The following is a 27,848-nucleotide window of genomic DNA, read 5'->3' as shown; positions in this document are numbered from 1 at the left end:
CAGAAGAGAGGTAAGGAAAGAAACTGAAGAAAAACCACATGTAGGGAAGGCAAGAAACCTTTTAGGGTAACTGAACAGTCCTAGTTTGCCCGGGACTTTCCTTGTTTTAGCACTGAAAGTCCCCCGGAAACACCTCAGTTCCAAGCAAACCAGATCTCAAGTCCTCTTTAGGCTCCTTTCCCCCTGAACCCCAACCAAGTTCCCCCTTGACCTTGAATGTGCCAGAGGGGTTTCTTCTCCTCAGAAGCTAAAGGAGAGGTACCAGACTTCTTTTACCACATTTCACAGGAGAAAAGCAGAATCAGAATCCCAGAGAGGATTCAGAAGACACCCAAGAAGAGCATTCCACACAGATTCAACAGCTTTTAACCTCGTCATACCATCAGCTCCACACACCATTGCGACCCAATGCTTTCCCTGGATCTAAATTCTGATTCAGATTTTACTTTGAAGAGAAGGGGCCATATCTAGGGATCACTCCTATCAACTCACTTTTTGTTATGTTCATTGCTTAAATACACATTATTTTAAAATATTGTTTGCTAAATCTATGCCCCCAGAAAACTTCACATCACTGTCATCAATGGAAAACCAGTCCCACATGCCACAAACAGAAAGTACATATTAGGTATAACTTAGAAATATTACCTAAAGGTGGTACTTCTTGACGCAGACTCCTCGAGCGAGTTTTCCTCAGCAATGTCTGGAAGAAGCCTGAAGCTCCTCCTAGAGGCCGGTGTGTGGTTAACACTTTCTCAGGGATTTCTTCCAGCTCCTTCTGCAGATGAGAGTGATTTTCTTTTAGCTCCCCCTATTGGTTAGAGTGTGGGGCTACTGTTCAACCAAATTTTATTGAGTGACTGCTATGTTTTGGATACAGTGCTAGCCGCCAAGGCTACAGAGCTTTGAGAAAATGGGGAGCGATTTGGGGTTATAATTGAGCAAGGGTTGGAAGAGAAGGGAAAGAGGAAACTAGGATATTTAAGCCCAAACTGTGCTGCTTGTCTAACCTTCCTCTGCGCCCCCCTCCCTTGATTTAAGCCACAGCAACTTGACTTTTATCCCTTCCACTTCACCAAAAGCACACTCACGAAAGTCTCTAGGAGACCTCATTGTCAGGCCCAATGGGAAGTTCTTGGTCCTCATCTTAAGTGACCGTGGAGACGACTCTCCTTAGCTCCACCGAGAATGTTGGCTTGTTTCTCCAGGTTTTTCTCCTACCTCTCTTGCCGCCCCATCTCTCCTTCAGCCTGTCTCTTAGCTGTTGTGCTTGTCAGGACTTTGTCCTTAATCCTCACCCCCATTAATCTTACAGCTTCCACCTCCTAAAAGACCACATGTGGCCCCCGTTTCTCTCTCCGGCCTCCTTTTCTTCTATTAGCAAATTACTTCTCTCTGGGTGATGAATTCACCTGTGTACCATTTCCTTCCACCAGACCCCCACCAGCACCCTGGGTTTGTTCTCCCAGATTCAGCTTCCGGGTTACCTCTTTGAGCAAGCATTCCAGAAGCACAGCCCGGGTTATGTCAGGTGCTCTCCTTCCGTGTTCCCCCGCTTCACCCAACACCAGAGTGTCGACTGCTTGGTCTAGTTCTGTTTATTGCACCAGGTTGGTCCACTTGAAGGCATGAACGTAATCTGCATTTAGTTCCCAGCACAGGGCTAAGTATTTGTCAAATTGATGAATACATGAAATCCCTGAGCTGTGAACCTTTCAACACAGAGGAAGAGGATCTGGAGAGGGGTGGGTAGACGGGATGGGTATGTGGCCCTTCTTCCCTTTCCCTTCTGCAGAGGCAGCCGGGGCTGGTGGGACTGGAAGGACATTGGGGGCGGCGCAAGGAGATGGATGCGGCCAAGGAGGCAGCCAGGGGGCCGGGTCAGAAATTGGTTACATCCAGGGGAGATGAGCAGTCATACTGAGGATAGAGGGGACCAGGGCTGTCCCTATCAGAGAATGGAGTTACAAATATGGATAGGGTGGGCACTGGAAGGAACCCTGTGGCATTGAACTGGAATTGGAGGTACCAGTTTAAACTCATTTGTAATAGATGAACAGGTGTGTGTGTGTGTGTGTGTGTGTGTGTGTGTGTACACATTTACATAGATTTTCTCTATGCTGAGAAAGCCTTTAAACCATGATGCCCTGGTAGGAATGATTATACTTGGTGTAGGTGTAGTGCCTATACCCTGGCTTTGAAACACCATTTTCCATTAAAGCAATCGGGGCTCCTTAGAGAAATGTCAGATCCCAAGGCTGGGGCAAGGAAAGTATGAATCTGGGACATCTTAAGCCAGGTTGTGAAACACTGCTCACCCCCCCCCCCCGAGGTTTGTCAAAAGGACACAGGAGCCAGCTTGGAGGGGCTCTCAACTGTCCAAATCTGAGATGTGAATATCAAAATAATGAAAATGATTTTTTTAAAGACTTTATTTAGAGAGAGAGAGTGCACACATGCGTGAGTGGGAAGAGACGGAGAATCTCAAGTGGACTGTGCAGACAGCAGAGCCCGAAACAGGGCTCCATCTCAAGACCCTGAGATCGTGACCTGAGCCAAAATCAAGAGTCAGACGTTTAACCATATGTACCACCCAGGTGCCCCAATAATGAAAATGATTTAAAACCCAAGGACTAAAATAGGAGTTCATGAGTCCACACTGATGCAAATAAATGGTGAAGGGAAATTCCTTTTTTACAGCAGAATGCCAACTAGTAAATGTAGAAAGAATAATAGAATGAGGGTCACAATTAGGTGGTCATCCTACTACTATCAGGCATGGAAGATCAATGGATCCTAAAACTAGCGAAAGTTTGAGGACACAGGATACTTAATACACTGTCAAAGTATCCCCGCACAAAGTATTTTATTAATTTCAAAGGAAAAACACTAACTGTACAGGTACTGGCAGACACCACCTTACCTGAAGGATCAGGGTTACCATCACCAGTAATTGGACAGTGGCATCACATGCCCCCCACGGTAATATACAGAATGCAGCATCGCTCCTGTGGCATTTCTGCCCAGAATACATAACCTGAATTTACTGACTAGGAAACATGAGTGAAACCTAAATTGAGGGACATTTTCAAAACTGGCCAGAACTTTTCAAAAAATATGAAAATCACAGAAGGAAAGGCTGGGAGACTTCCAGATTGTGGGAGATCAAAGACCCGCTGTAACAATGAAGTGTAACCCATAATCCGGGGTCAGATTTTTTTTTCTTTTTGCTAAAATAGCATTATTGGGACTACAAGCAACATCTGAATGGAATCTCTAAATTAGATGGGAGTTTTGTATCAAAGGTAATTTCCTGATTTTGACAGTTGTAATATGGTTGTGTAGAATGTCCTAAATAGTCTTGAGAGAATGTATTGAAGCAGGGAAGGGTAATCGGGTATCGTTTTGGTAACTTCTCCGATGGTTCAGAAGAAATATGTGAATATTTAAGGACTTACACATACGGCGGAGCGGGGGGAGAGAATGATAAAACAAATGTGGGGAAATGTTAACAATCAGGGAACCTGGTGTAGGATGCACAGGGACTCCTCGTGCATTCCTTGCCACCTTTCTGTAAGTGTGAAATATCCCAGTTCATGTTTCTAATATACTGAAAAGAAAACTGAGTGTTTAGAACCTGAGTCATGCAGAAAGGCTTTTATTTTTTAACCTGTCAACCCCCTACCTTATTCATAAGACTAAATTGTTTTGACACAATTTTTTTCTTTTTTAAAAAAAAAAAAAAAAAGAAAAAATACTTGAAAATAAGTAAGAAATATATGTGGCCTTGGCAAAAACTGTCTAAATTGTCCAATTCTACAAAATGCTCGTGAAAGTCTGACAGATTACGTGGAGAGGTTTCTTTTTGTTTTGGGAGACAGCCCAATCTTCAATGCGGCTATTCTTCTGAGCTCCTGGTATCATTTTACTCCAAACTTGACTGCAATTAGACACAGAGCGTGGGATACTGGGACACGGAGGCAGAAAATAATTATTAGTAAGGATAAAAGAGATAGACTTGAAAAACTTGTATCGAATTTTATGCATGTGTACACATTTTATTAAATTTGCATTCTAAGATATACACAAGGTCAGCATTTCACAAAACTTCCTATTATTTATTCCAAAAGCAGTTATCATGAAACAGAGTATGATTATATAAGTTAGTCAAGCAAAAAGAGCATCTGTAGGATTTTTTTATGATATCATCTCTTGTACTTGCTTTCAAATAGAAGCCTGAAATATGATATATTAGAATAGGAAGAGAAAATTTTACTTTATAATAATGACCACTTTTCAAATATTAGACTTCATATAAAAATAAAGGGGTACTGTCAACAAAGCTCATCTGAAGGCTAGCATCTCTCTTTTATTTTTTCCAAAACAATCCCTGCATAAACTTAACTTTCTAGTCAATTTGAACAATAAAAACGAACCCCGGGTTCAACGATGAAGTGACTCATCTCGTCTCCTAGTTCTCACACTACTGTTAATGACTACAATTTCCTGTCCCAATTCTCACCCACCACTGGATCTCAAGAAGAAATTGAAATACCATCACATTCCGAAGGTTGTTTCTTACGAGACCTAAATTAGAGCCAAAAAAAAATCATGGCCAAAAGTATCCCTTTAAGGCAAAGAAGACAGTAGTGCGAAAGTGGATGATTAGCCTGTAAAAGAGAAAACCATTTCTCGGCATTATATGGGCAGAAACATTTGAATGTGGTTCTTTCAGAAACAGGACAGACATACTGGATACCATCGAAGTAATTCTTTAAAAATGGCACGCTAGGGAACACGCTTCATAGTATGTACATTGATGTTGGGCTTGAAAGCTGAGGGACCTTGCACGGGTGAAAGCAATACGAGAAATCAAGCCGTTAATGGCCATTGGGGCGGTTAGTACAGTTTAGAATCAACGCCACCTCGGATGCCGGAGCAGAACTACTCACTGCAAAGCTAAGTGATGCTCTTCTTGTAAGTCAAAGCGGATCGCTTTCCCCTCAAGCCATACGGTAGGACTATTCTGTGAGCCCCCTCAAAGTGCATCATCTTCCTTCAAAATTCAAGAATCTTTGCCTTCAAAGGACACAGGGGCAGTAGTTTCCATTTCTTACATTCATTTCAAAAGTGGAATATTGTGATCCTAGCAGGCAAATTTGCATATTAAACACAGACAATCCAACCACGATGTCTGAACATTAAAAAGCAACCAAGCACAACAGACATTTTTACACAGTTTTAAATAATAAATAATACAACGATAGATTACACTCGGTTTGTTTTTTTTTAAATAGCTCTATCAGGATTTTCCTTTTAAAAATTAAATAACTTACGGTACCTCGGACTTACTATCATGTACACTGTTCACAGCTCAAACAGCTCCATTAAAAGCAGAATGCACAGTAACATCGACTTTTTTTCAGCTCCTAAAAGCTTCCTCACAGATATTAAATTGCCCTTACTAGGAGGCAGCATCGACAAGAACTGGATTTGGACTCTGGTGGCAACATGATTAACCCAGAGTCAGCGGCAGCACACACTCACCACGCGACAAAACCAACAAATCCAAGGACAGAAAAATAATCAGAAAAAAAAAAGCAGCAATCAAAACAGTATGTGGCAATCAGACACATTAAAGCCCCCTTTTTACCCTACCTTAAGACATCCATCTTTACAGCACAACACTGTACCCCAAGGCACCTCAGGCCTCGTAATACCACCCGAGACAAGCTGTCACGCCCCATGCATGCTTTTCTACACAGTGCTTTGGGTGTAAATAACATTATTCATTCATTTGTAGATGCTCCACACATCTGGTCAAGGCAGGGATTTCTTCTCCTTGATAACACCACCTAGAAACATCAACAATATTTTATATATTCCTTCGGGCAACAGGTTTGGGGAGAAAAATATCAACTGTGGTGGCTAAGGCATAAGAACCTGTGGAGAGTCATCCAGGCATCCTGTCAAGTCCATTTACATTCTCAGCACTAAAATCAATCCTCACGTCATACACTCCACCAGCAAAGAAGCGATATGGGTAGTAATGAGAGCGACTACGGGTTTCTTCCCCTCTGTGAGAAATGGCAGGTAAGCAGCTCAAACAGGAAAAGGAAACAAAATGATGTACTTAGAGCTGATGCAGAAAAATAAAAATTTAATATAATCGAAAGCAGTCCATCTATTATTGTGAAATAAAGAGATCTGAATCTATGTAGTCAACAGAACAAAACAAAACAGGAACCAAAAAAAAACAAAAACAAAAAAACAAACCCAAATCTCTCAAGCAAGAGAATTTCTGATCAACTTTAGCTGTCGTGTTGCTGCTGGGAAAAAGAACCACTGTTGAAAATACACATCAGTGCTTTCCTTAAACGTATAGGCTCTATATTAGGTGCGCTTTGAGGCACCGAGGAATATGTATATATACACATATATATGTATATATATACTGGGCAATCAAAAATGAGTATTGGAGATTTAGTTACTAGATCCAAAATGAGATCAGCAAAAAAGGACATACGTAAGGTCACTACACTCGTAAAATTGAACTTTTAGAGAAGAGAGATGCCACACAGAATGGCATCGGAATGGTTTTTTTTTGTGGTTTTTTTTTTTTTTTTAGCCTGTCACACTTTAATCCTCATTATGGATCAAAGTTCTCTGTCTTCCTCACTGCAAGTTTTACGTAAGGAACGGCAGTTAAGAATGCTGAATCAGAAATGGGTAAGTCACTTGGGTGAGAGATCATCTGTGAAGATGAATGGAGAGCATGGATTGGAGCATGCTACTGGAAACTCTGTGGTTGTTCTGCCTTTAGCCAATGAGTCTGAGGATAAGCCACTGCTGCTACTACTGCCATCCAAAATATCTGAACTGAGGACAAAGCAAAAATAATTATAAGCAGATGCATCTATCAGGATAAAGGTAAACATAACATGCAACGACATAGTTCCAAGAACTCACACATCGGTAAGAGCATTTTTAAATAATAAAAAGCATAAGCGACAGCAATGACCTACACAAGGTGCTACATTCAGATACCTGCAAAAACAAGGTCACAGATATCCAGAGGGCATTCTGTACCACTTTGGTGCTCTCTTGGAGGCACCAGAATGTCCAACACAGAGTAAGCATTCCTTGACGTGTCAAGATTTTGGTGAGGGAGTTCCCTTACCTTCAGCTCAAAAGATCGCTATCCTTAGATTTCTCTTCTTCCCTTCCCATCAGCCTTCGAGTAAGAGGACTGGTTACTCACTGAGGCACCCTGGACCATCTGAAGTACTCTAGTACGTTCCCTGCTTCGTGGCTCCTCTACCCCAGAACACAGTCCTTCAACCACTCTAGATCCGACTGCTTCCCCCTTCGCACCCCCTTCCCAAGATGCCTTCAAGTGAAACACTTCTCTTTTCTGATTTCTCCCTCCACCATTTGTCTTTTATATTCCTCTCATCTGATGAACTTCTGACACTGTTTCCTTTTCTCTTGCTGTTAGAATCTACAAGTATCTCTACAAGCCTCCTTCAGTTACTATCCAGTTAGACTGCTAGAAGGAATGTTCTAGAGCCACGGGCCCAATACCCTCACCCTCCACTTGCCTCTACTCCCATCCTTTCATGAAAACTCCCGATCTGGGCACCAGAGCCTCTAGGATCCAGCCCAGGGACTCCTTACCCACCCAGCCTAGGCTCTCATGGCTGCCAACCATCCATCTGGCCCGCTTCGTCATAAACCCAGCTTAATGCTTCAGTAGTCACCATTTCACACCAGGCTGCCTTTCTGGCTCTGAGTCCCATCAGTCCAACATGTAAGTCCTATGCTCTATATATCTGGCCTGAATGCACTCCCTCACTTATTCTAATATTTACCGAGTATCTGCCAAGGGCAGGAAGTATGCTAGATCTTAGAAATATGACGGCGTCTAAGACAGACATGGTCCTGGCCCTCATGGAACTTACGAAGTACAGTCCGGAAGACAGACATTTAAGGAACCATGCTGATACGTGTGTAATTTGGGATCAAAGCAGCACAGGCAAGATACAAAGGGCTCTGCGAATGTGTGGCATGAGTAATCTGATCCAACGTGGAGGGACTGGGAGGAACATGTTCCCCAAAAGTGATACTTGAGCTGCTCATCTGAAAGCTGAGTAGGTATTAACTAGGTCTGGTTTGGGAGGAAGCAAGGGTGGTTTTAGGAGCCGAAAGAGGGCTAGTGCGGTTGTTAAGTAGAGAGAGCGAGGACACGGTGAGAGACAAAGCCGAAGAGGTCGTCGGGTGGTTTTAGGATTTACAGAGACACACTTTTTAATTTTGAAAAGGGAAGCAAGCACAGAATTGGAAAAGGAATCATGAATCAGGAAATATGGGTTCTAGCTGAAGTCTGGTCACTAGCTCTTCTACAAAAGCCGACCCTGGTCTAATATGCTCTGAGGCTAAATATTAGCTTCACTTTTAATATGATCAACTTTTATAGATCTCCAGGTTAATACATTCCTGGTGTTAAGCAACCCACGGCACAAAGTTTCTGGGCCCTGTACCCTCCCCCCAACCTCAAAGACATGTAATGCTTTCCCCCAACGTCTCTGTTATTTTTTCTATTGCCTGTGGATTGTTTTTAGGCAGAGACAGAAAACAAATAAACTCTGGAAAAGTAAACATAAAAAGGGAAACAGTATGGTCCACGGTACTCCCATTTACGCTCACTGCTGTGAAATGCATCATTAATAACAGCACTTTTAAGTAAGAAGTTCGGAAAATTTAGCTGGCACTGCTGTTTTTCAACCCACTGGTAAAATAGGTCTAAAATATGAATTATTCAAACTACTGAAAGAAAGTTACACAGATAATCTAAGGCATTGGAAAATCAAAAGACCTTTATATTTGCCTTTGGAACATATGTGATTTTTCCTCCTGCAGCACTTTGCCTAGACTAATATTAAAATGAATTTACTTTCCTAAAGCACATATTGGCTAGGCAGCCGAAGGACACGCTCTGTGCTACTTGGCAAGAAGAAACAGGCCTTGATTAAAATTTGGCCACCGAGCAGATAATATGAATATAAATAAAGACTTTCTTATTCCAACCACCAGCCTTATGGTGAGCCCTGGGTTAAAAGATTCCGTTTGTAACAAGACCTGCTTGCTTAGGTGAATCCTGTATTCACTCAAAAACACAAACATGGCTCATGAGGAGAAACCTCTCATCCAGCACAGTTGATTACCTTAAGAGAAATAAGCTAACAGGGAAATTCCAAGACGTTACTGGGAAAAAAAGAATACAAATCTGAACATTTCGTTTCATATATTCCTTTTCAGGGATTTTTTCTCTATTATTAAATATGAACATATGAAAAATTATGTTCATTAATAGTAAAATAGCATACTTAAATTTAGCCTCCAGCATAATTTAGATTCAGAACTTGGTAAACCGTTAACCAGGTATTTTCTCTGAACTAAGGTCTAGTTTCTATTCTAATAAATCTGACACTACTACACTTGATCATGGAAGCAGAGACTACAGGTCACAGATTACCCACTGTCAGTAAATCTGTGCAGAGCAAGACTTCTGTGATTTTTTTTAATTCGCAGAGAGATGCCTGAATAAAAGTGACTTTCACAGCGTTCATTACTAAACCTTCTGTCAGGCCTTCTAAAAGCAACAAAGAATGGTCCAATTCAAGTTTATCTTTTTCCTTTCCTAGCTGAAACTCTGATGGAGGTATTAATGGACCTCAGACTAATGACTGAAAGCCAGACAATGCAATGAAAGCAAAGGACCTAGACAGTTCAAGCTGGACACAGGAGTACAAGCATCAAAAAATGAACTAATTCAGGGCACTGGGGTGGTTCAGTGGGTTAAGCCTCTGCCTTCAGCTCAGGTCATGATCCCAGGGTCCATATTGGACTGTCTGCTCAGCAGGGAGCCTGCTTCCCTCTCTCTCTGCCTGCTACTCTGCCTACTTATAACCTCTCTCTCTGTCAAATAAATAAGTAAAATCTTTAAAAATAATAAAATAAATAAAATTAAATTTAAAAAAAAGGTGATTTTAACACCTAACTCACATCAATGGAGAAAATCATCTAAGCAGAAGTTCAGCAAGGAAACATTGGCTTTGAATGACAGTGGACTAGATGGACTTAACAGATATATTCAGAGAATTTCATCCTAAAGCAGAAGAATACACATTCTTTTCAAGTGCATGTAGAGGAAAAAAAAATAAAAATAAAAAATAAAAAAATATATTTTTTTAAATAAACTAATTCTAATTCATTCTGGCTTCTGAGTATACATAATGATACAATATCTGAACCACACAACCAAAAATACTTATGACTATTAAGGTAGTGTCCTCGGTCTAAAAAAAGTAAGAGGGAAAGTATAAGAGAATTATTAAAACCTTCAAATGATAAACAACAAAATCAGGATGTCCAGTGTAACTGATGCTATTACTCATTTGGCGGAGTCACTTTGTGCCTTGTGCAGTCAATAAACTGAGTTCTATCCGACTAAGGACAGGCAGGAAAATGTACTCCCAATTCATCATAGCCCTATCAACCCCCACATAGATTCTGGTACTACCCCTTGCTGTGGGTTAAAGTGGTTCACAGGGTAGGTTTTCTGGTCTCTACGATCTTATCTTAGAAAGATCCAACATTATATTTCTGCATAACTTCTAAGTTTTTAAGATCACATATTTAAATATAATCACTTCCATAGTCACCTTGGGGATAGTTTCTCTGTTTTTAAAGATTTTGTTTATTTGGCAGGTAGAGATCTCAAGTAGGCAGAGAGAGAGAGAGAGAGGGAGGAGGAAGCAGGCTCCCCGCTGAGCAGAGAGCTCCATGCGGGGCTCGATCCCAGTAACCCAGGATCATGACCTGAGCGGAAGGCAGAGGCCCCAACCCACTGAGCCACCCAGGCACCCCGGGGATAGGAGTTTTAAGTACCAGCACAGATGTCTAAGCTGCTCACTTAAACACAATCAAGAGATTAAATAAATCATGATTAAATCTCATTCTTTGTACACCTCACATATTCCTGATTAAGTTTTCTTGCCGTGACACATATACCACTAAAAATAATGTGAAAATCACTAAGTGAAACCCAGTGAAAAATTTTAAAATATAAAGGTTAAGTCAGCAGTCACACTAACACTGACGCACTGGGCAAGAATCTCATGGGAGAACTTTTCCTTTCCTGTCTGATTAACAGACTATCACTGAATCTTCCCTATGTGGCTAGTGGCCCTAAAAACAGATAATCTTGTTCCCATAAGAACGAGGAACAGAACAAGAGTCCCCAGCACACAAAAGGAATCAAAGCACCACGGACTAGTGAACTACCAAGCTACAATCAAATTCTTGAGGTTCGGAAGAACTAAATGCAGAATGACATAATTCCTGCCTTGTGGTTGACAACGTTCCCTGGATTTGCTTGGCAAAGATTTCAGAGATTTCATCTAGTAAAAAAATATGGTATCAAGAGCGGGCCTACTATTCCTTTGGGCAGCAGTCACCACATTGGACACAAACCCTACATAGGTCTCTACTCAAACTTCACACTTATTTTACACTTCAAAGATGTCAGATATTATTTTTTAAAAGATTTCATTTATTTGATAGAGAGAGAGCATGCACAAGCAGGGGGAGCAGTAGGTAGAGGGGGGGAGGAGAGAGAACCAGGCTTCCTTCTGAGCGAGGAGCCCAATGTGGGGCTCAATCCCAGGACCCTGGGATCATGACCTGAGCCAAAGGCAGATGCTTAACCCACTGAGCCACCCAGGAGGCCCAAGATGTCAGATTTTAATGACTGTTATCTAACATATGAAGTTTAACTTCAAGTTTTAAAAACCCATCTTTCCTTTGTGGGGTGGGAAAGGGGGCCAAACGAAGACAACTGAAATGATGAGATGAGATGCCATCTAGTAATGATCAACCCGGTACCTTTTCTGCTCCCTAAAATGTATAAAAATGGTTTCCTTCGTTATCACATAGATTGGCTATCCTTGACAACAGAAACCAGAACACAGGTAGTATCTGTCTCTCTCCCCATTTCTAACAATACTGATCAATGAAAGAAAGTCTGATCAATGGAACTGCATTATAGAGATAGGAAAAAAAGGTTTTGCAAAAGCAGCATCCAATTTTTACAAATAACGAATAACTCCTGTTCAAAATCTCTTCACTGCAAACATAAAGGTCAGCAATATTAGGATACAAGGTGCCCCAAAAGTCAGAGCAATCTTGAGCTTTAATATCCTCAGGAGTCCAAATGCTACAAACTTACTGAAAATACCTTTTAAAGTTCAATTGCTTAAATATCTTTTACACTTAGTTTTGTGAATTTGGACAATAAACTTCAACCTATTACTTGAGCCACACGTTGGCTTGTTACTGCTCTGACTAGCCATGAAAGAAGTGAATCTTTCCAGTGTGAGGCAATGCTTTTTGTCTTTATGGATCAAAAATGCCCTTAATCACCAATGTCGATGTCTCCAGTGCTCTCATAGTTAGTGACGGTTCTAAGGAGAAAGAATGGGAGGGGTGGCAACAGAAACAGGACCCTCACCATAGCCACCATCGTTGACAACTTAGGTTTTGCTATTCAGAGGAATAAACATCTGGACAAGGGGTGAGGACCCTTGGTAAGTCCCAAACCCTTTGCTTTCCTTCCTTCTTTATTGTTTTATGGCATCCTGTACAGTCTATGAGAATATTTTTTCTTAAATCGCCTCACCCTCTGTGTTTTCAGCTTGGCGAAATGCTTCCTTATCTTCTCCCTAACTTGGTTACTTGGTTAGCAACTGGGTAAGCAAAGCTATTTATACTGTCATGTGCCTATATTAAAACACACTTTACCATAAAAGTGATAGACAGTTTCCACTAAGTGTAGAGTTTCATCCAATAGTCCTCTTGACAAGCTTCAGAAGTTTTCTCTTTGCAATCATCTACATACCTGGAAAGGCTCTCTATCCCAAAATTAGCACACTGAGCTACCAAGGACAGACATAGATGACAGAGGAGGGACTGTGGGGCTGAAAATAGCTAGAACAATCTAAAAGGCATCTGTTCCAAGGTTAGAACAGTACTGATCAACGAGTCTAATAAACTAGAAGAATCTGTGACTTCTTGGTCAACTACAAGTGCAAGTTATCTTACACAAAACAATAGATATGTGATCTGGAAAGGAAGAAACACTAATCCTTATACCTTGTAAGTGGCGTGCACAATTCCTCTATTTAGAGGACACCATCCTTACATTTCCAAAGTGAATGCACTTTGGGGCTCTTAAAAAAGATCCTCAGCTATAAAACTCAGGCAACAAAAAGTACCGAAAGGCACTACACAGTTGTGTCTAGAACACACACGCTCAGTGAATTGATTGGAAACAGGTGCCGAGGGGCACGAGGGTGGCTTGGTTGGTTAAGTATCTGCCTTCGGCTCAGGTCATGATCCCAGGGTCCTGGGATCGAGCCCCACCTCGGGCTCCCTGCCTCTCCCTCTGCCACCCACCCCCACCCAGCTTGTGTTCTCTCACTCGCGCTCTCTCAAATAAATAAATGAAATCTTTAAAAAAATTTTCTTAAAAAGAAGTAAATACTGAAAGAATTCAAAGTATTACCTGGCCACTGCCACTATCCCTTCCCCTTCCTTCCAATGTATGTCAGCATTCAAGTACTCGACTTCAGGTACATGAAAAGATATTAACTTCTGCACCGAAACATTGAAGGGCCTTAAGTTAGATGAGTATGGCTGAAAAAAATATTATGTGACTAGACCACAGGAATCAGGAAGTGTTTTTATACTAACACTTCTTTTTATACTAAAAGACAAAACCTGGGTAGGACTGTGACAGAACACCCCCCAAATTTCAAAAACACTTTATAACGCTATAGAAAACGCCATGCTTCAGAGGATGCTGGTGTTCCCTGCTAAGTCAAAGGATATAATACAAAATGCAGGCAGAGCAGCTACAATCAATGCACATTATCCACACCAACCCGGACACTCTTTCTCGCGCCATCCAGCTGTTGCCACGCTCCCACACCATTACCACCTACTGAGAGAGGCTGACCTAACAGCAGCTAGGGAGGAAAGGGAAGGTGCCAGAAACATACACACACTTCTGAAGGAGTACTCAATGACTTTCAAATGATCTGCTTTGTTTCACATTCTCTGTACCTCCCTGGAGCTTTCCCCTCTATAGAGCATGAATAAAAAGCCAAATGTTATTCCAAATGATCCCAACATACTTCGGATGTGGCTCTTTTTTAATAGATCATCCCCTAACATCCTTCGGATTTGATTTCATTTTTTACCATGAACTGAGATCAGACAGTTGTGCAGCCTCTGGAGACAGCATGCTGGTAGTGCCTTGGAAGAGCCTCTTGGGCTGGCTTTCTGTCTCCATTTCACCTACAACAGAAGAGATGAATACTACCGTAAAACAACTTTACAAATACAGGCACGGGGCAAAAATGGGATGATCTTTGTTCAACTAAAGCTCAGAACGCTTCGTCAAGCCATTACTTCGAAGCTGTTTTTCCACAGGCTTTAAAGTGGAAGAAATAATACTTCCATATAACCTCAACCAAAAAGTAAGCGGCCCTTTAAAAAAAAAACACACACCCCTTATTTAGCATGGTATGGATATAGTCCTGTTCTTTAACCGAAGAGCAGAACCAGAACACGGACTGTATCAGGCAAAATGAATCAAGGCTTACCCCAGCAGAAATAAAGAACCATCCCCAAACAGCTGAAGCTCACAGTGAATAATGATTTATCCCAGGCAACTAGCAAAGACTACTGATTTTATATTATTTTAATATATTGGAGTATTTCCTGAGTCAAAGTCAAATGGATTAAAAAGTATGTAGTCTAACGGTGTATAAATTAAAGGTTGCTTTAGACTACTTAGGGAAAATGAACACTTTAAAAAGTGACTTTGAATGCCCATCTGTAATTGAAAGCAATCATTAATCCTTTCAGGAAATTGGTGTTGTACTGGCAACACCTCACTCTAACAGACTATCTCAAAATATCTTCAAGGTAGCAGAAAAACTTTGCATTAATCGGAATAACATTTTGCTACCAGGAGTGCAAAGACTAAAAACCCTCAGTTAAGACAAAAAAAGCCCCTTTTCAAATAAGCTATGATTTAAAACACACAAATACCTTAGTTTTGAGGCTCTTTATCTGAGCTTTAAAATGAATATTAAATAAAACTTAATTCTTGGGCCTAACTATATGTTCCAATGGGAAATTAGTAACTGTGAATTTACAGCCATACAAGATTCTTCTCATGGAAAAAGATCAAGCAAGAACAAATGTAACATTTATTTTTTTCCCTCATATTATCAATTAATTCATATTATCTTTCTTCTGGAGCTACTTTGGAAATTACCAACTCCGGAAAAGTTGTATTTTTATTTGCTTCTGCCATGCTTTAATATGGAGCTTTTAAAAGCTACTGCCAGACTTTCGACACCCCATTAGCAAAAGACTTTAGCCCCTTTTATCAAAGAATTCCCCCATCTGCTGGTATATTTTGGAATAGCTTTGAAACTAAATAACCATACTAATTCCAACTTCCTGCAATGAATCAAAAATTAATAATAACAATAATAATGGCTTTACTTGTAAATAATTGTAAATTATTTAAATAATTTGTTGTAAATAATTCCTTGCAGCATTAAGGTAAAAGACTACCAGGTTATAAAAAAATTTATTCACTAAATGCAAACATCATCACCATATCAAAACCTACTTTCCAGAAAAAGTGTGATATCTGAAATATCACACTTTTTGACTCTGTGCATGGTGCTATTGGTGGAAAGTTTCCACCAAAGCTCCAAGTACCTGTTTACCCAGTATTAGGAGTGGGACTGTTTTCCTGGCCCCAAAGGTGATCTGCACAAAGAAACTACTTGCTGAGTTGCTTTTTCAAAATTATGGTTAAAACTCTTCTTTAAAATGACACCCAACACTTGGAATCATACGGGTATAGCCCCAGGAAGGATGACTCAACCTTTCCTTATTTTTTGCGCCTTTTTAAAACAGACTCCATAAGGGACCCTCAAATGTATCTGAAACTAGCATCGAGTGAGAGTGCCCTGTGGTTTAAAATAAGGTAATTAAGAGCACGCCATCGTATCAAAAACCCTATGGACTAGAATATGAGGCAGTTTCTCTCTGTGAGGCATAATTTGGTGATGGCTTTATATCTGAATATGCAGCGTGTTCAGAGACCTATTTACCAGGACATAAGCATGTACTTCTGCAATGTATTAACTTGCATCTACTTTCTATTCAGATCACTGAGAGGCAAAAATTTCTGGAATATATATTGGTAATATGAATATATGAATAAGATTCAGTTATAAGTACAAAAAACATAGACAGTATCAGATAACTCATTTACAAAATTTAGAATTCATAAAGCATATGTTGGGAAGAATATTTCCCATTTCTTTAGAAAAAAGGACTCATGCCTTGAGCTAACTTCAGACAAATTCTAGTTTGTCATTCAAGCTCAACTAGGTTTAGTATCAGAAGTGTGACACTTGCCTTTTCTTTTCAGAGGACCAAGAACACTGGGCCTGATGCACTTGACTGGACTCTGACTCCTCCTGCTTCAAAGAATAAACAAACAGGATGTGAAGTGCTTCTAAGATGCAAGATAAATGTTAGCGCCCACCAAATAAATCAATGAAATTGACAGTCATCTAGAAAACGGTGGAAAATGCCCGTGTTGAAAGTTGACGAACTGAAATGCCAAAACGTGATCTGAGCTGGCCTACAGCAATCGGAGACAACGTGGCATTTCAAGCTATTTTAAAAAATCATTCTATAAGACAAGGTATCTACAACAGTTTTTTTTTTTTTTAAAGATAAACCTTATTAAAAAGGTATTTTGAGGGGCGCTTGGGTGGCTCAGTGGTTTAAGCCTCTGCTTTCAGCTCGGGTCATGGTTCCAGGGTCCTGGGATCAAGCCCCGCCATTGGGCTCTCTGCTCAGGCAGGAGCCTGCTTCCCCCTCTCTCTGCCTACTTGTGATCTCTCTCTCTCTCTCTCTGTCAAATAAATAAATAAAATCTTTAAAAAATATATATATATATATTTTTAAAAAGGTATTTTGATTTTACTGGTCTACAATCTTATATTTTTTTCCTTATCCTTATAAAGGATATGTTATTGGGTGTGTGTGGGTGGGTGTTTGTGTGGGTGGGTGTGTGCCTGGAAAAATGTCACTGGTAGAATATAGGTGACAGGTAGTATGCGGATGCTCATTTGGTTCCATTTTGTTGTCTGTTCGATAATTTCCATAAGAAAACGTTGGGGAAAAAGTGCATCAGGAGAGACAAGCTTTTGCAAAGCAGGTTCACTTACCTGGTGAAGCGTCTTGGACTAGGAACAGGGCTCGGGGGCAGCCCGCTGCTGCTCACAAACATTTGTAAGGATGGTGAAAAACATTGCTAGAAAAAACACATTTCATATTAACATAGCTTTAGTGCTCCAGCTTTCAAAAGGTTCTCAAGATAACAGAAACAACATCCTTAGAATTACTTAGCTGTCTGTCTATATGCACACGAGCGCGCACACACACACACACACACACACACACGAGAGAGAGAGAGACAGAGAGAATATACACATGTATTGACAGACCATTTTTTTTTTCCAAATTACTATCGCAGACTTTCAATCATTTTCCTTCTCATCATCGGATTCTTTACACATGAGGTGGGGTGTGTGTGTATGCATGCATGTGTGTGTGTTTGTGTGTGTGTGTGTTTTAGAGAGTTAACAGCTTAGTGTGTGAAAGAGAGTTAACATCTTCTCAACGAGCCGACCTTTCCAAATCCTCTAGTGGGCGATGGTGCTGGAGACACCGGGGTGAAGTCAATTCTTTTAGGAGAATATAGTTTCTCCGGCTTCTCAAAATCGCTGTCACTCTGTAAACACACAAGTGTTACTTCCTCATAATTCACAATCCAGCACATCACAGCTCTTTACTACTCAAACACACCTACGTTTTTAGAATAGAAATGTACAGATTCTAAAAGTCGCACTCTCATGTTCTGGTGGAAATGGAGAGATCAGAAATGAACACAAATTTGGAAACAGGGTGGGGGGAACAGAAGGGTACCAAAAAAATGAATGAAGCCAATGAACAACATAAAGGTTTCCAGGAAAAACAACAACAACAACAACAAGCAAACATGGGATTAACTTTACCAGGCTCAAGCTCTCATCCCATGACTGGCTTATCTGCATTGCTGTCTGCACTTCCCTAAAACAAACAGAAATGAAAGGCCATTCAGTGCTCAGACATATATACAAGACATACATCAAGCTAGACCATGTTCTCATGGAGCACTAACCGTTCGTGTGCAGTTTCCCTGTTCATCATATCCATGCCTTCCTCCTGCGAAGACAAACACATGCTGAAAACACAGTATTTATGCACATCCACATGGTTCTCCACCTCGAAGAAAATCTTAAAAGACTTTTCTGCCTTCTTTGCCATCATCACAGCGCAGCAGAACATTCTAAGATTGTCTCCCCTGCCGCATCTCTGTTTCACCTGCACACTCAGAAGAATTTCCAGCTGCCTGTGGCTATTCATGTTTAATGGCCCAATCTTCAGAATGAAAATAAAAGCGAAGTGGACAATTCAGACTACTGTAGCTCTGAGCTAGGAAGGAAAATTTACCCTTTTGATCTGATGCAGCCTGCTGCTAGGAACACGGTTAGGCGAGGACGACAGCAACTGGAAGGGAAAAGTAAACATTTACTATTTTCTGAAGCACAGAGCAGCAGTCTGCTGTCAGTCCTGGTGTCCAACCTCCTCCCAGATAAGATTTCATACTCTTCTCAGAGATGTAGCTCTTTAGATCACTGAACATTAGCACACTAGAGGCAGGACATTCAGTCTTTGGGAAGTACACCAGGTGTCCAACCTCAAAGCACCATCTGTCACTAGACAGGCACTGACTTTAACACTTTTCCCAAATGAATGCAGGGCTGTGTACATTTATGTGAGAAAAAAAAAAAAAGATTCCAGGCCTTGGAAATATCCATTACCCCACTTATCTAAAATAAGGAACTAGGTAAGAAGGGAAAGGAAAAAAAACCTGATTTTAGTCATTTTAACACCAAAGTACCAATGGTACATGTCTTCACAGGCTCAGAAGCCCAGTATAATATTCTGTCTATGATTAGGGTCGATCGAAAACATTTTAAAGCTGCCATAAGATTTTGCTTGTGTGATCTAAATCAATCCTAAAATTTGGTCATCACCGCTATCACCGCAAACCCTACTTACTAGTTAAGAAAAATCAGTGTGGAAGGCAATGTGTATTTTTCAGATATCTTCTGCTTTCCCTTAGATCATTGCTTTTTTGACAACACAAAACTAAAATGATTTGGGGGAGGGGGCCCAAATTATGGTCCCGCAAAATAATCACAATCTAATCACAAGATGAAAGGTACAATTCCTCTCAACAGCTTTTACAGGGCTCTAACAGCCATAATGTAAACAACTGCTACTTAGCCCCTAATTAAATCCAAATAAACCTGTAGTGCCGTAAAACCAAATAAGACACCAGCCCTGTTACAAGAGGCCCTATCCGATTAAAACGCCTAAAAATCCTAAAGTGGTGAGTCGTACAAAATGGTGATAAACTGCTCCAAGTTTTTTAAGCAAAAGCGAAGTCAGGTGAAAAAAAAAGTTTTTTTAAAGGTATACACTGAAACAGGATTTTACCTCAAAGGATATCTCTTCAGTACCCTCCCCTTCCTCTTACTTTTTCCTCTCCTAGGCTCTGAAAATAAAAAAAAAACTTTACGAATAAAGTCCTCTTAAATAAAAGGGTTTTTTTTCCCCCACTAGAAAACAAATATATGTTTACAGGTAAGTTCTTAATGAAGGCCATTTGAGAAACACGAAGCAGGGCGCCCGGGGGCGCAGGCAGTGACGCAGCTGACTCTTGATTTCAGCTCAGGTCATTATCTTGGGGTCCTGGGATGGAGCCCTGAGTTAGGCTCCGTGCTCAGCCGGGCATCTGCTTGTGATTCTCTCTCTCCCTCTGCCCCGACCCCTCCCCCGACTGGTGCCCACTCTCCCTCGCTCTCACAAATAAATAAATCTTTCCCCCCAAAAAAAGGAAAGAAAGAAAAACACTAAGCTACTAGGCAAGTAAATAAGAGAGGAAAGACTAAGAGAATACCACAGAAGAGAGCACAGATGTTTCTGTCAGAGAACAAAAGAAACCCCGAAGGCCGCGAAATCTGCAGGAAAGCCAAAGATTGCAAAAAGCTGATGGCAGATAAAGTCAGAAGTAGAGATGCTGCATCTATATGACGTCCAACTTGTCAACGTACACAGAACTGGAAAGAAGACCCAAAGGGGAAGAACAATGCTGTGGCTAGTACTAGAAACAAGTGTTAATGCACAGGCTGAGAAAAAAGCCAAGTGCTTCAAGGATAGGATGCTGGTTAATGGCATTAAGTACAGCAAAGAGCTTAAGTGGGGTGATAAAGGAGGCCCCTGCCACCAGCATCACGTGGGCACTGGTGACTTTCGTAAGAACAGGGTTTGTTGTTTTTTTCTTTTTTTAAGATTTTATTTAGAGAGAACGAGAGCAGGAGGAGGAGCAGAGGGAGAGGGACAAGCCAACTCTGCATTGAGCACAGAGCCCAACATGGGGCTCGATCCCAGGCCCCTAAGATCATGACCTGAGCTAAAATCAAGAGTCGGACACTTAACTGACTGAGCCGTAGGCACCCTACAAGAACAGGTTCTTTAAAAAATATTTTACTTATTTGTGATAGAGCGAGAGCAAGAGAGGGAGCTGAGTGGGCGGGGGGTGAGCATAGGGAGAGGGAGAAACGGGCTCTTCACTGTGCAGGGAGCCTGATGTGGGGCTCGACCCCAGGACCCTGAGATCGTGACCTGAGCCAAAGGCAGAGGCTTAACCCACTGAGCCACCCAGGAGCCCCTGAGAACAGTTTTTTAATAGTGTGGTGATAGAGGTAGTGCAATCACAAATTGGCTGAGTGGTTGGCAAGAAACTAAGAGACGAGGAATGAGAGGAAGTGTGCTGTGGATTAAGCTCTGGGAAAGCTCAGAGGGGTGGAAGGAAAACAGGGAAAGAGAGACCTATGAAGGAAGACAACTTGTGTTCCAGATACTAGATATGTGAGTCAGAAGAAAGTGGGAGCAAAAAAGCCAGGGAGGAAGGGACTAGAGGGTAGACAAGAGCCTGAGCAAAGTGACAGGAGACTCAGAAAATCTAGGAACCATTAGGAAAAAGTGCCCCATGTGAAGGTAAAGACGTTTTCAGGAGAAGAAAGCTGACATGTATACGAGATGGCCATCTGCACACTCTGTAAACAGGGAAGGGTCATCTGCCCAAAGTGAAAGGTGTAGGAAGCTTGCAGAATTTTGTTCAAAGTTTGAATATTGCTTTGGAGAACAGCATGGAGCAAGTGGCACCTGGAACCCAAAATGCCCAGGAAGAATTTATCTCCTGGCCCTTCAAATGACCAATTCCTTGAAATTTCCCTACTCGTCGTATACAGGCAACACCTTTCCCCTGGTCACTAAGAAGTAAAGGTTCAGTCCCCTGGAGTTCTCCTTCTCCCTGCATTTATACGTAATCCGTTGTCAAATCATGAAGAAACGATCTCTGCACATCTTCATGTACCAGTCCCCTCCCTTCCACTTCGCTCCACACCTTGCTTTTGGCAGGTTAATACAAGACACAGGGAAGTGTATTAAGATTTATAGAGGGGGGGCCCGGGTGGCTCAGTGGGTTAAGTGTCTGCCTTCAGCTCAGGCCATGATCTCAGGGTCACGGGATCAAGTCCCAAGTCGGGCTCCCTGCTCAGCAGGGCGCTGGCTTCTCCCTCTCTCCCCTCTGCCTGCCACTCCCCTTCCTCATGTGCTCTCTGTCAAATAAATAAATAAAATATTTTTTAAAAGATTTATAGAGGACACTCTGATATAACATGTAAGGTGTAATCAGTGACAACAGAAGTACCCAGAAGGTGCTGCGGAAGGCTTCCTGAAACAGGAAGCTCAAAAGGAAAAGGGGATGGAGGGAAAAGCACGTAAGCATCACCACAGAGCAGTGAATCAACATGGCTCCTCCAGCAAACCTAGGGACTGTAGTGCCGCCCAAGAAAAAGATATTTGTTGCGGGGGGAAAAATGAGCCTAGACAGAGTGGATAAGAATCTTTGCGTTTTAGAAAAGAGAAAAAGTCAAGTATAAAGAGGCAAATTCATTTTCCCTTCTTTGCTCTACTACTGAGATCAGGAACACAGCTGGGTAACAAGTAGAAACATTTTTCATAAACATAGCAAAATTAAATTCTATTTTCCAGCATCCTCAGGGAAGGTGACATGAATCAAACCTCCAGATCGCTAACATTTTCCCCTTTAAGTATGTTTAGCCACTTCGGCTGGAAATCTTTCTGGAAAGCATTGTAATCCCCCCCCCTTTCTTAAACAGATTTTGCCAAACAGAATGGCCCTGGCGTGTCTCTATTCTAATCCCGGCCCTGCCGCTTCCCAATTATGTGATTCTAAGCAAGTCGCTTCTATCGGCTGAGTCTTAGCTGCTGCCTCTTTGAACTGGGAAAAACATCTTTTGTCCTGCCTACTTCATGTGGGTTGCTATGAGAATGACAAGTGTGTAAGGACTCTGTAACATGTAGAATACCACATAAGCATAGGTGGTACTACTATAATTTAAGCAAAGGTTAATGACCTGGGTATCTTTAAGAACATCAAGTATTTTACAGTTCTATGCCGGCGAGGTCCTCAGGGTCTATTAACGGGCTCTCAGCCCTTGTACTAAGCCACGGACTAATTTTTTAAAAGCCTCTCTCTGCTTTTCAGTTTTTCCCTCTCCTCCCCTGCTAGCAGCTATTAGTATACCTTAAACCCGAATGTACCTCTTCTGATTTGCTGCTTCTCCACACTACCGAGTTGGAAGCTTATTATAATTGTGCATAAATTTTAGATGATTCAGAGGTCAGAGAGGCTCCCTATAAATGACGAACCTTTGTGCACAGACTATGGAAATCAAGCACAGCCATTCACAGGTCTGTTTGCTTACATCTCAGATGTCTTCCAGAGCGCTGCAGCTACTGGCTAAGTGGGGTCCGCATGTGAAGTGCTACTACATAAAAAACCTCATCATAATTTCTCCCAATGCGACCGGCTAATAAGATGATCCCTGACAGCTCTGGCTATATAAAACAGTCACTATTAGCAACTCTACCGGGAATATAAATACAGGCATTATAAAGGAGCGCTTACTTTGGGTAAATAACATTGTCCAACAGCTATGTGCCAGAAATAAACACTCTGCTACTGTCTAAATGATTTTACTTCCTAGGACAAATAAAGACCACTTTTTCAGCTATATTTAGAAGTCAATCCTGATTTACCTCATAACCATGATGCAAGCAGTGACAAAAAAAAAAAAAAAAATGAATAGTTTTTTTTTTTTTTTTTTTTTAAATACAAAGTCCCACAGCCAGGAAAAAACTTTAACCAGATCTCTTTTTGGCACCGAAAGCTGACAATGGCCACTCATGAGCGAAGGAGGTAAGATAATTTTTTTTTTCTTTTGTGAACAATGGTGCATAGCGCATCGTCTTGAGAACGAGAGACTACATTGGAAAGTGTTTTCCCCAACCCATACCACGAAAAATACTTACTTCTATACTTACCAGGCTATGACGGCTCATGATCGTTGTACTATTCCTCCGAGTTCTAAAGGTATAAGGTTGAAAAACCTGGGAAAGGTCACTAAAAAAATAAAAATTAAATTAATAAGGTCTTCTCGTTTAAGGGAACTGCCAAGCCTCTAGTCAACAATGAAATCTTCCATGCTCCTCATTGCGTAGTGAATAAATACCTCACCAGCCTCTTCAGAGCTTCGGTGGTGGTGTGCTGTGGAGGACAGGTTTGCCCAGATACTGATCTCCTCAGTGGTTGGGGGGCAGCTGAGAGGTATGGGGCGGAGCTCCAGACTGGTTGCCTCCAGCTGCTTCTGGTCAGAACACACGCCCCCAAACCGGTTCCCACCAGACAGGGGCAGCCTCATCTGTTTACCCCAGAAGACCTAAACATATTACTGCTTTCTGTGCGTGCCATGAGGGCGAGAAGGGCTGAAGAGCCCTGTTCCACAGCACATCTCCCACTGTTGCCCTAAATATGTGCTCTGCCCGTGAGCCTGCTGTGCCATTAGATAAATATGCCTGGAGTTTTGCTCCCGTTGCCTCTTCTGCCTCCAGTGTCCTCCCTCCCACCACCATCCGTCCAAATCCTTCCTCTCCTCGAGCCCTCATTTCAACGCAACCCGCTCCATGAGGCCTCTCTTCAATCCACAAACTGAATGCAAGCATTCCCTCCTTTGAGTCCAAAGAGCACAATGGGAAATGAGATGCTTCTTGAGACACTCACTTTACCTTTTATTAAAGAAAAGCGTGCCTGTGTCTTAAACTCTGTGGTGGAGGCCTTTTGTTCCTCTTTGTATAACGTCCCTGCAGTGCCTAGCAGAGTGCCATGCCCGTGATAAGAGGTCAAAAAAGATTTTCAGGACTGAACTGAATTGGACTTCAAGGGCCCACTGAGATCACCTAATTCAGTTCTCCTAAGTTTCAAATGAGAAAACACTCAGAAAGGCTAAGTGAGTCACTCCTGATCACAGGGAGAAATATTGGGACTAGGTCTAGTCTCCTCACCCCTTCTTCTGTCACATCATGCTACCCTGCAAGTAATTATTTGATTTCTGATTCAAAAAAATAGTGTGTTATTTCTACAACAGTCTAAGCGCAGGTCAGCAGGATCACCCTAGTCCCTAGCAATTGCTTGCTTACCAGATTTTTAAAAAACGCCCAAAGACCGATTTATGCCTACAGAATCAAAAATAAATGCAGAGCTGAAGACAGCATTAGGAAAGCAGTCACTCCATCATTCCCTCAGTTTCAAAATTTAATAAAAGAAAATGAGTTCATTCCATTTCCCCCCAAAATACAGATATTATAATCAGTTTGATAGACAAGAATTACCTATTTCTTTGCTTTCACTGTGCTTAAGTAATGATTTTGGCTAATTCTACTCCCATCCCCTTTTTTGGACTAATTCCATTTCTACAGGGTCTCGCAAATTAGCTCTCTACTAAGATGAATTATCTACTTATAAGAGGGAAATGTAATAGGCTCAGGAGGTTTTCCAACCTAACCTTCACTATCCTAAGATTCTACCTTAAAATAGACCCTCTGGTGACTTAAAACAAAAATATAAGACCTTACCACTAAAATTCAAGGGGTAATTCTTTCCATTGTTTTCTAAAACCTGTTATTTTCACTGACCTAAGCTACACAACACCCTTCCTTTTTTTAATTCACTGGAATGCATTTCTGGCAGTTTTAGAATCTGAAAACATTATGACAAATGCAAATCACTTAATGTGCCATGAACACACTACTTGATTACAAGTTATTAGATAAATTGTGATTTATTAAAGTAAATGCTCTGTTAATGCCAGGGTTCCTAAACTAAGCTTAGAAATAGCAGCTCTTAGAGACAGGTGTCAAGTTGCAAGTCTAGTTCCAGGGGCTTCAGTCTGACATTCAGTGGTGTAAATTAGGCAGGGCAAGCAACCTGTTAGAACAGCCAGAAGCTTCTTGTAGATCCTTTCAGAGTGGGCCAACAGAGCTCCAGGTAAAGAGGGCCCCATTTTTCCCACAGTTCCCAGAGTTTGGGGTCAAACTTTCACTCCACCTTGGGACCCAAGTGGCTGTCAAGCAAACAAGTCCCCACCCCCTCAGTTTAGAAAGCCCAAACGAGCGCCAACTCTCACTTTAGGCAAGGAAGCTTGCTTGCACGAGGTCGAGGAGCCCCTGAACCCAGTACTTCACCGTCCCCAACCCGCCTCACCTGAGCCCATGGATCAGGGGAGCGCTGCTGGATCTCCTCAGGGTGCCCCCATCAGATGTATCGGGCTCAAAGTCCAGCTCCATTTTCTCCTGAGCCATGTCGGAGACTTGCAGGCAGGCACAGCGGACAGGGCTCAGCTCCTGGTGCTTAGCTATGGACTCCCAAGACTCTCACTGCAGGACTGAGCTGCTGGGGACTGGCAGCTGGGGGCGGGGGCTAAGGGGCGGAGGCTTGGGGGCGGGGGCTGGGGCGGAGAAAAGCAGGAGAGGAGGAGGAGGGAACGAGGATGAGGATGAGGAAGGGAGGATGATAGTGAGTGAGGGGCGGAGGAAGGGGAGGTGGTAGTGGTGGTGGTGGACGATGACAGATTAAAGGAAGAGGATGGAGGAAAGAGAGGGATGGAAGGAAAAGAACAAGAGGCAGGAAAAGCGGATAGATGGAAAACAGAGAGGGTAAAAGGAGGGCAGGATCGGGAAAGGAATAAGATGGGGGTAAGGAGGAGGACCGAGGGGGAGGAGGAGGGCAGGGTGGAGGGAAAAGAGGAACACGAGGGAGGGAAAGAAAAAGACGGGGTGCGGGGAAGAGGAGAGAGGAAGGAGAAGGAAGCGGACAGAGGGAGAAGAGGAGGGGGAGGAAACTAGGCAGCGGCGGAACTCATGTTGCTATCTTTCGGCCGACGACCTCAAGCGGGGCCGGGCTACAAACACCGCGGCTGCCCGGGCAGCCCTAGCACCGAAAAGCTGACAGTCGGGCAGGGCCCGGCCGGGTGGCCTCGACGGCTCCAGCTCCCCATGCTCGGGGACCCGGTCCAGCCCCCCATGCTCTGGGACCCGGTCCCGGAGGCTCCTTAGCCCTGTGAGGGGTGCTTCTCCCCTCCCTACCCCCCCTCCCCGCCTGGAGGACAGGTGGGGGGTTCGGCCCCTCAGCCGCCGCCGCGGTGCCTCCTCTTCCTCTCTTGGGTTCTAATGGCCCGGAGGAACCCCTTGGGGCCAAGACCAAAATCTACAACCTGCCGCCTCTTCCGCCTCCCACGCTTCAGAAGCGGGAACCTCCGCGGGGCCAGGTCTTCCGCGTCCGGGCACCCATCGGGTCCTGCGCACGCGCCCGGCGGCCGCGCCAATGAGCCCGCGGGCACGGAGCATGCGTGGGAGCCCCGCCCAGCAAACCTCCTCCAAAGGGGAGGAGCGTTTCCAGGGGGCCCGGCGCCTTCCTCTCTGGCATTGGCCGGGGGACCCTGGCGCCCGATTTTGAAAAGAACCAATAGTTTGGAGACCTGGAGCATCTTCTTTCAGAGGAGTTTGGGCCGATATTCACGGGAAATAGAAACTTGTGGTATCCAGGAGGTTTTTTTCAGTGCCAATTTGTTTGCTCTGAACTCTGATCTCCGCCCGTTTCTTAAATCCCTTGATTTTGTTGGTCTTTAGAGGTGCTGATTTCTTTTTCAGATAATCCATTTGGATGCACTAGACCAAAGGAAATGAAAAAACAAAAGCAATGGTGTAAAAATAAAGAGACTCTAATGAGAGTTCATATAACGAGTGGCAAGCACTCATCTCCAGTTTACAAGCACTGTTAGCTTCAACAATATTAGGAAACGTCCTGAAGAACAAGGAACAGAGCCATTTTTTTTTTCCTTTCCAGGATTTACGGAGACCCTAACAATAGCCATTCAGTATGTGTGAGGCCTGGAATTAAATTTATTTTATTTAACAAACACCCACATAGCAGTTACTGTGTGCTAGGCTCCATTCTAAGAGCTTTAGAAATATAATCTTCACTACTTGAATGGCCCTGGGATAAAGATGGTATTATATTGTGTTAATCATACATACGGAGAAATGTAGAAAATTTAATAGTTATAGAATTGGTTTCAAAATTTAACAAA

At 42.4% G+C, this 27,848-nt stretch overlaps 1 protein-coding gene across 4 annotated transcripts; it reads right to left on the bottom strand.

Moving 5' to 3' along the window:
* Positions 1 to 5,224: 5,224 nt before the first annotated feature.
* On the bottom strand, positions 5,225 to 27,075 carry PABIR2 (PABIR family member 2). 4 transcript variants are annotated; one of them, XM_059384627.1, is made up of 11 exons: positions 26,973 to 27,075; positions 25,964 to 26,207; positions 23,749 to 23,827; positions 18,718 to 18,774; positions 18,386 to 18,429; positions 18,240 to 18,294; positions 17,855 to 17,956; positions 17,391 to 17,476; positions 16,570 to 16,634; positions 14,322 to 14,418; positions 5,225 to 5,855 (listed from the first exon to the last, which is right to left on the bottom strand). In XM_059384627.1, the coding sequence occupies exons 2-11, from the start codon at positions 26,059 to 26,061 to the stop codon at positions 5,786 to 5,788; spliced, it is 753 nt and encodes a 250-aa protein (XP_059240610.1). In that variant the 5' UTR covers positions 26,062 to 26,207; positions 26,973 to 27,075; the 3' UTR covers positions 5,225 to 5,785. The 4 variants fall into 4 exon arrangements, with proteins under 4 accessions (XP_059240610.1, XP_059240611.1, XP_059240612.1 ...); XM_059384629.1 differs by lacking the exon at positions 5,225 to 5,855 and adding an exon at positions 5,862 to 6,879 and having other exon boundaries at positions 25,964 to 27,075; XM_059384628.1 differs by lacking the exon at positions 18,718 to 18,774 and having other exon boundaries at positions 25,964 to 27,075.
* Between the last annotated feature and the right edge of the window lie 773 nt (positions 27,076 to 27,848).

The sequence above is a fragment of the Mustela nigripes genome, chromosome X (assembly GCF_022355385.1).
Source record: "Mustela nigripes isolate SB6536 chromosome X, MUSNIG.SB6536, whole genome shotgun sequence".
Lineage (NCBI taxonomy): Eukaryota > Metazoa > Chordata > Mammalia > Carnivora > Mustelidae > Mustela > Mustela nigripes.
Note: the sequence above shows the minus strand (reverse complement) of the source record. Positions and strands in the feature narration are given on the sequence as shown.

Bases quoted from the DNA above. Each gene is read 5' to 3' on its own strand.
- PABIR2 (XM_059384629.1), bottom strand. From the start codon at position 26,061: ATGGCTCAGGAGAAAATGGAGCTGGACTTTGAGCCCGATACATCTGAT. The intron at 18,295-18,385 runs GTTAGTGCTCCA...TGTTTGTTTTAG, and splicing joins AGGGAAACTGCACACGAACG to GGAAGTGCAGACAGCAATGC. The intron at 17,477-17,854 runs GTCGGCTCGTTG...TGTTTTTTCTAG, and splicing joins CCACTAGAGGATTTGGAAAG to CAATGTTTTTCACCATCCTT.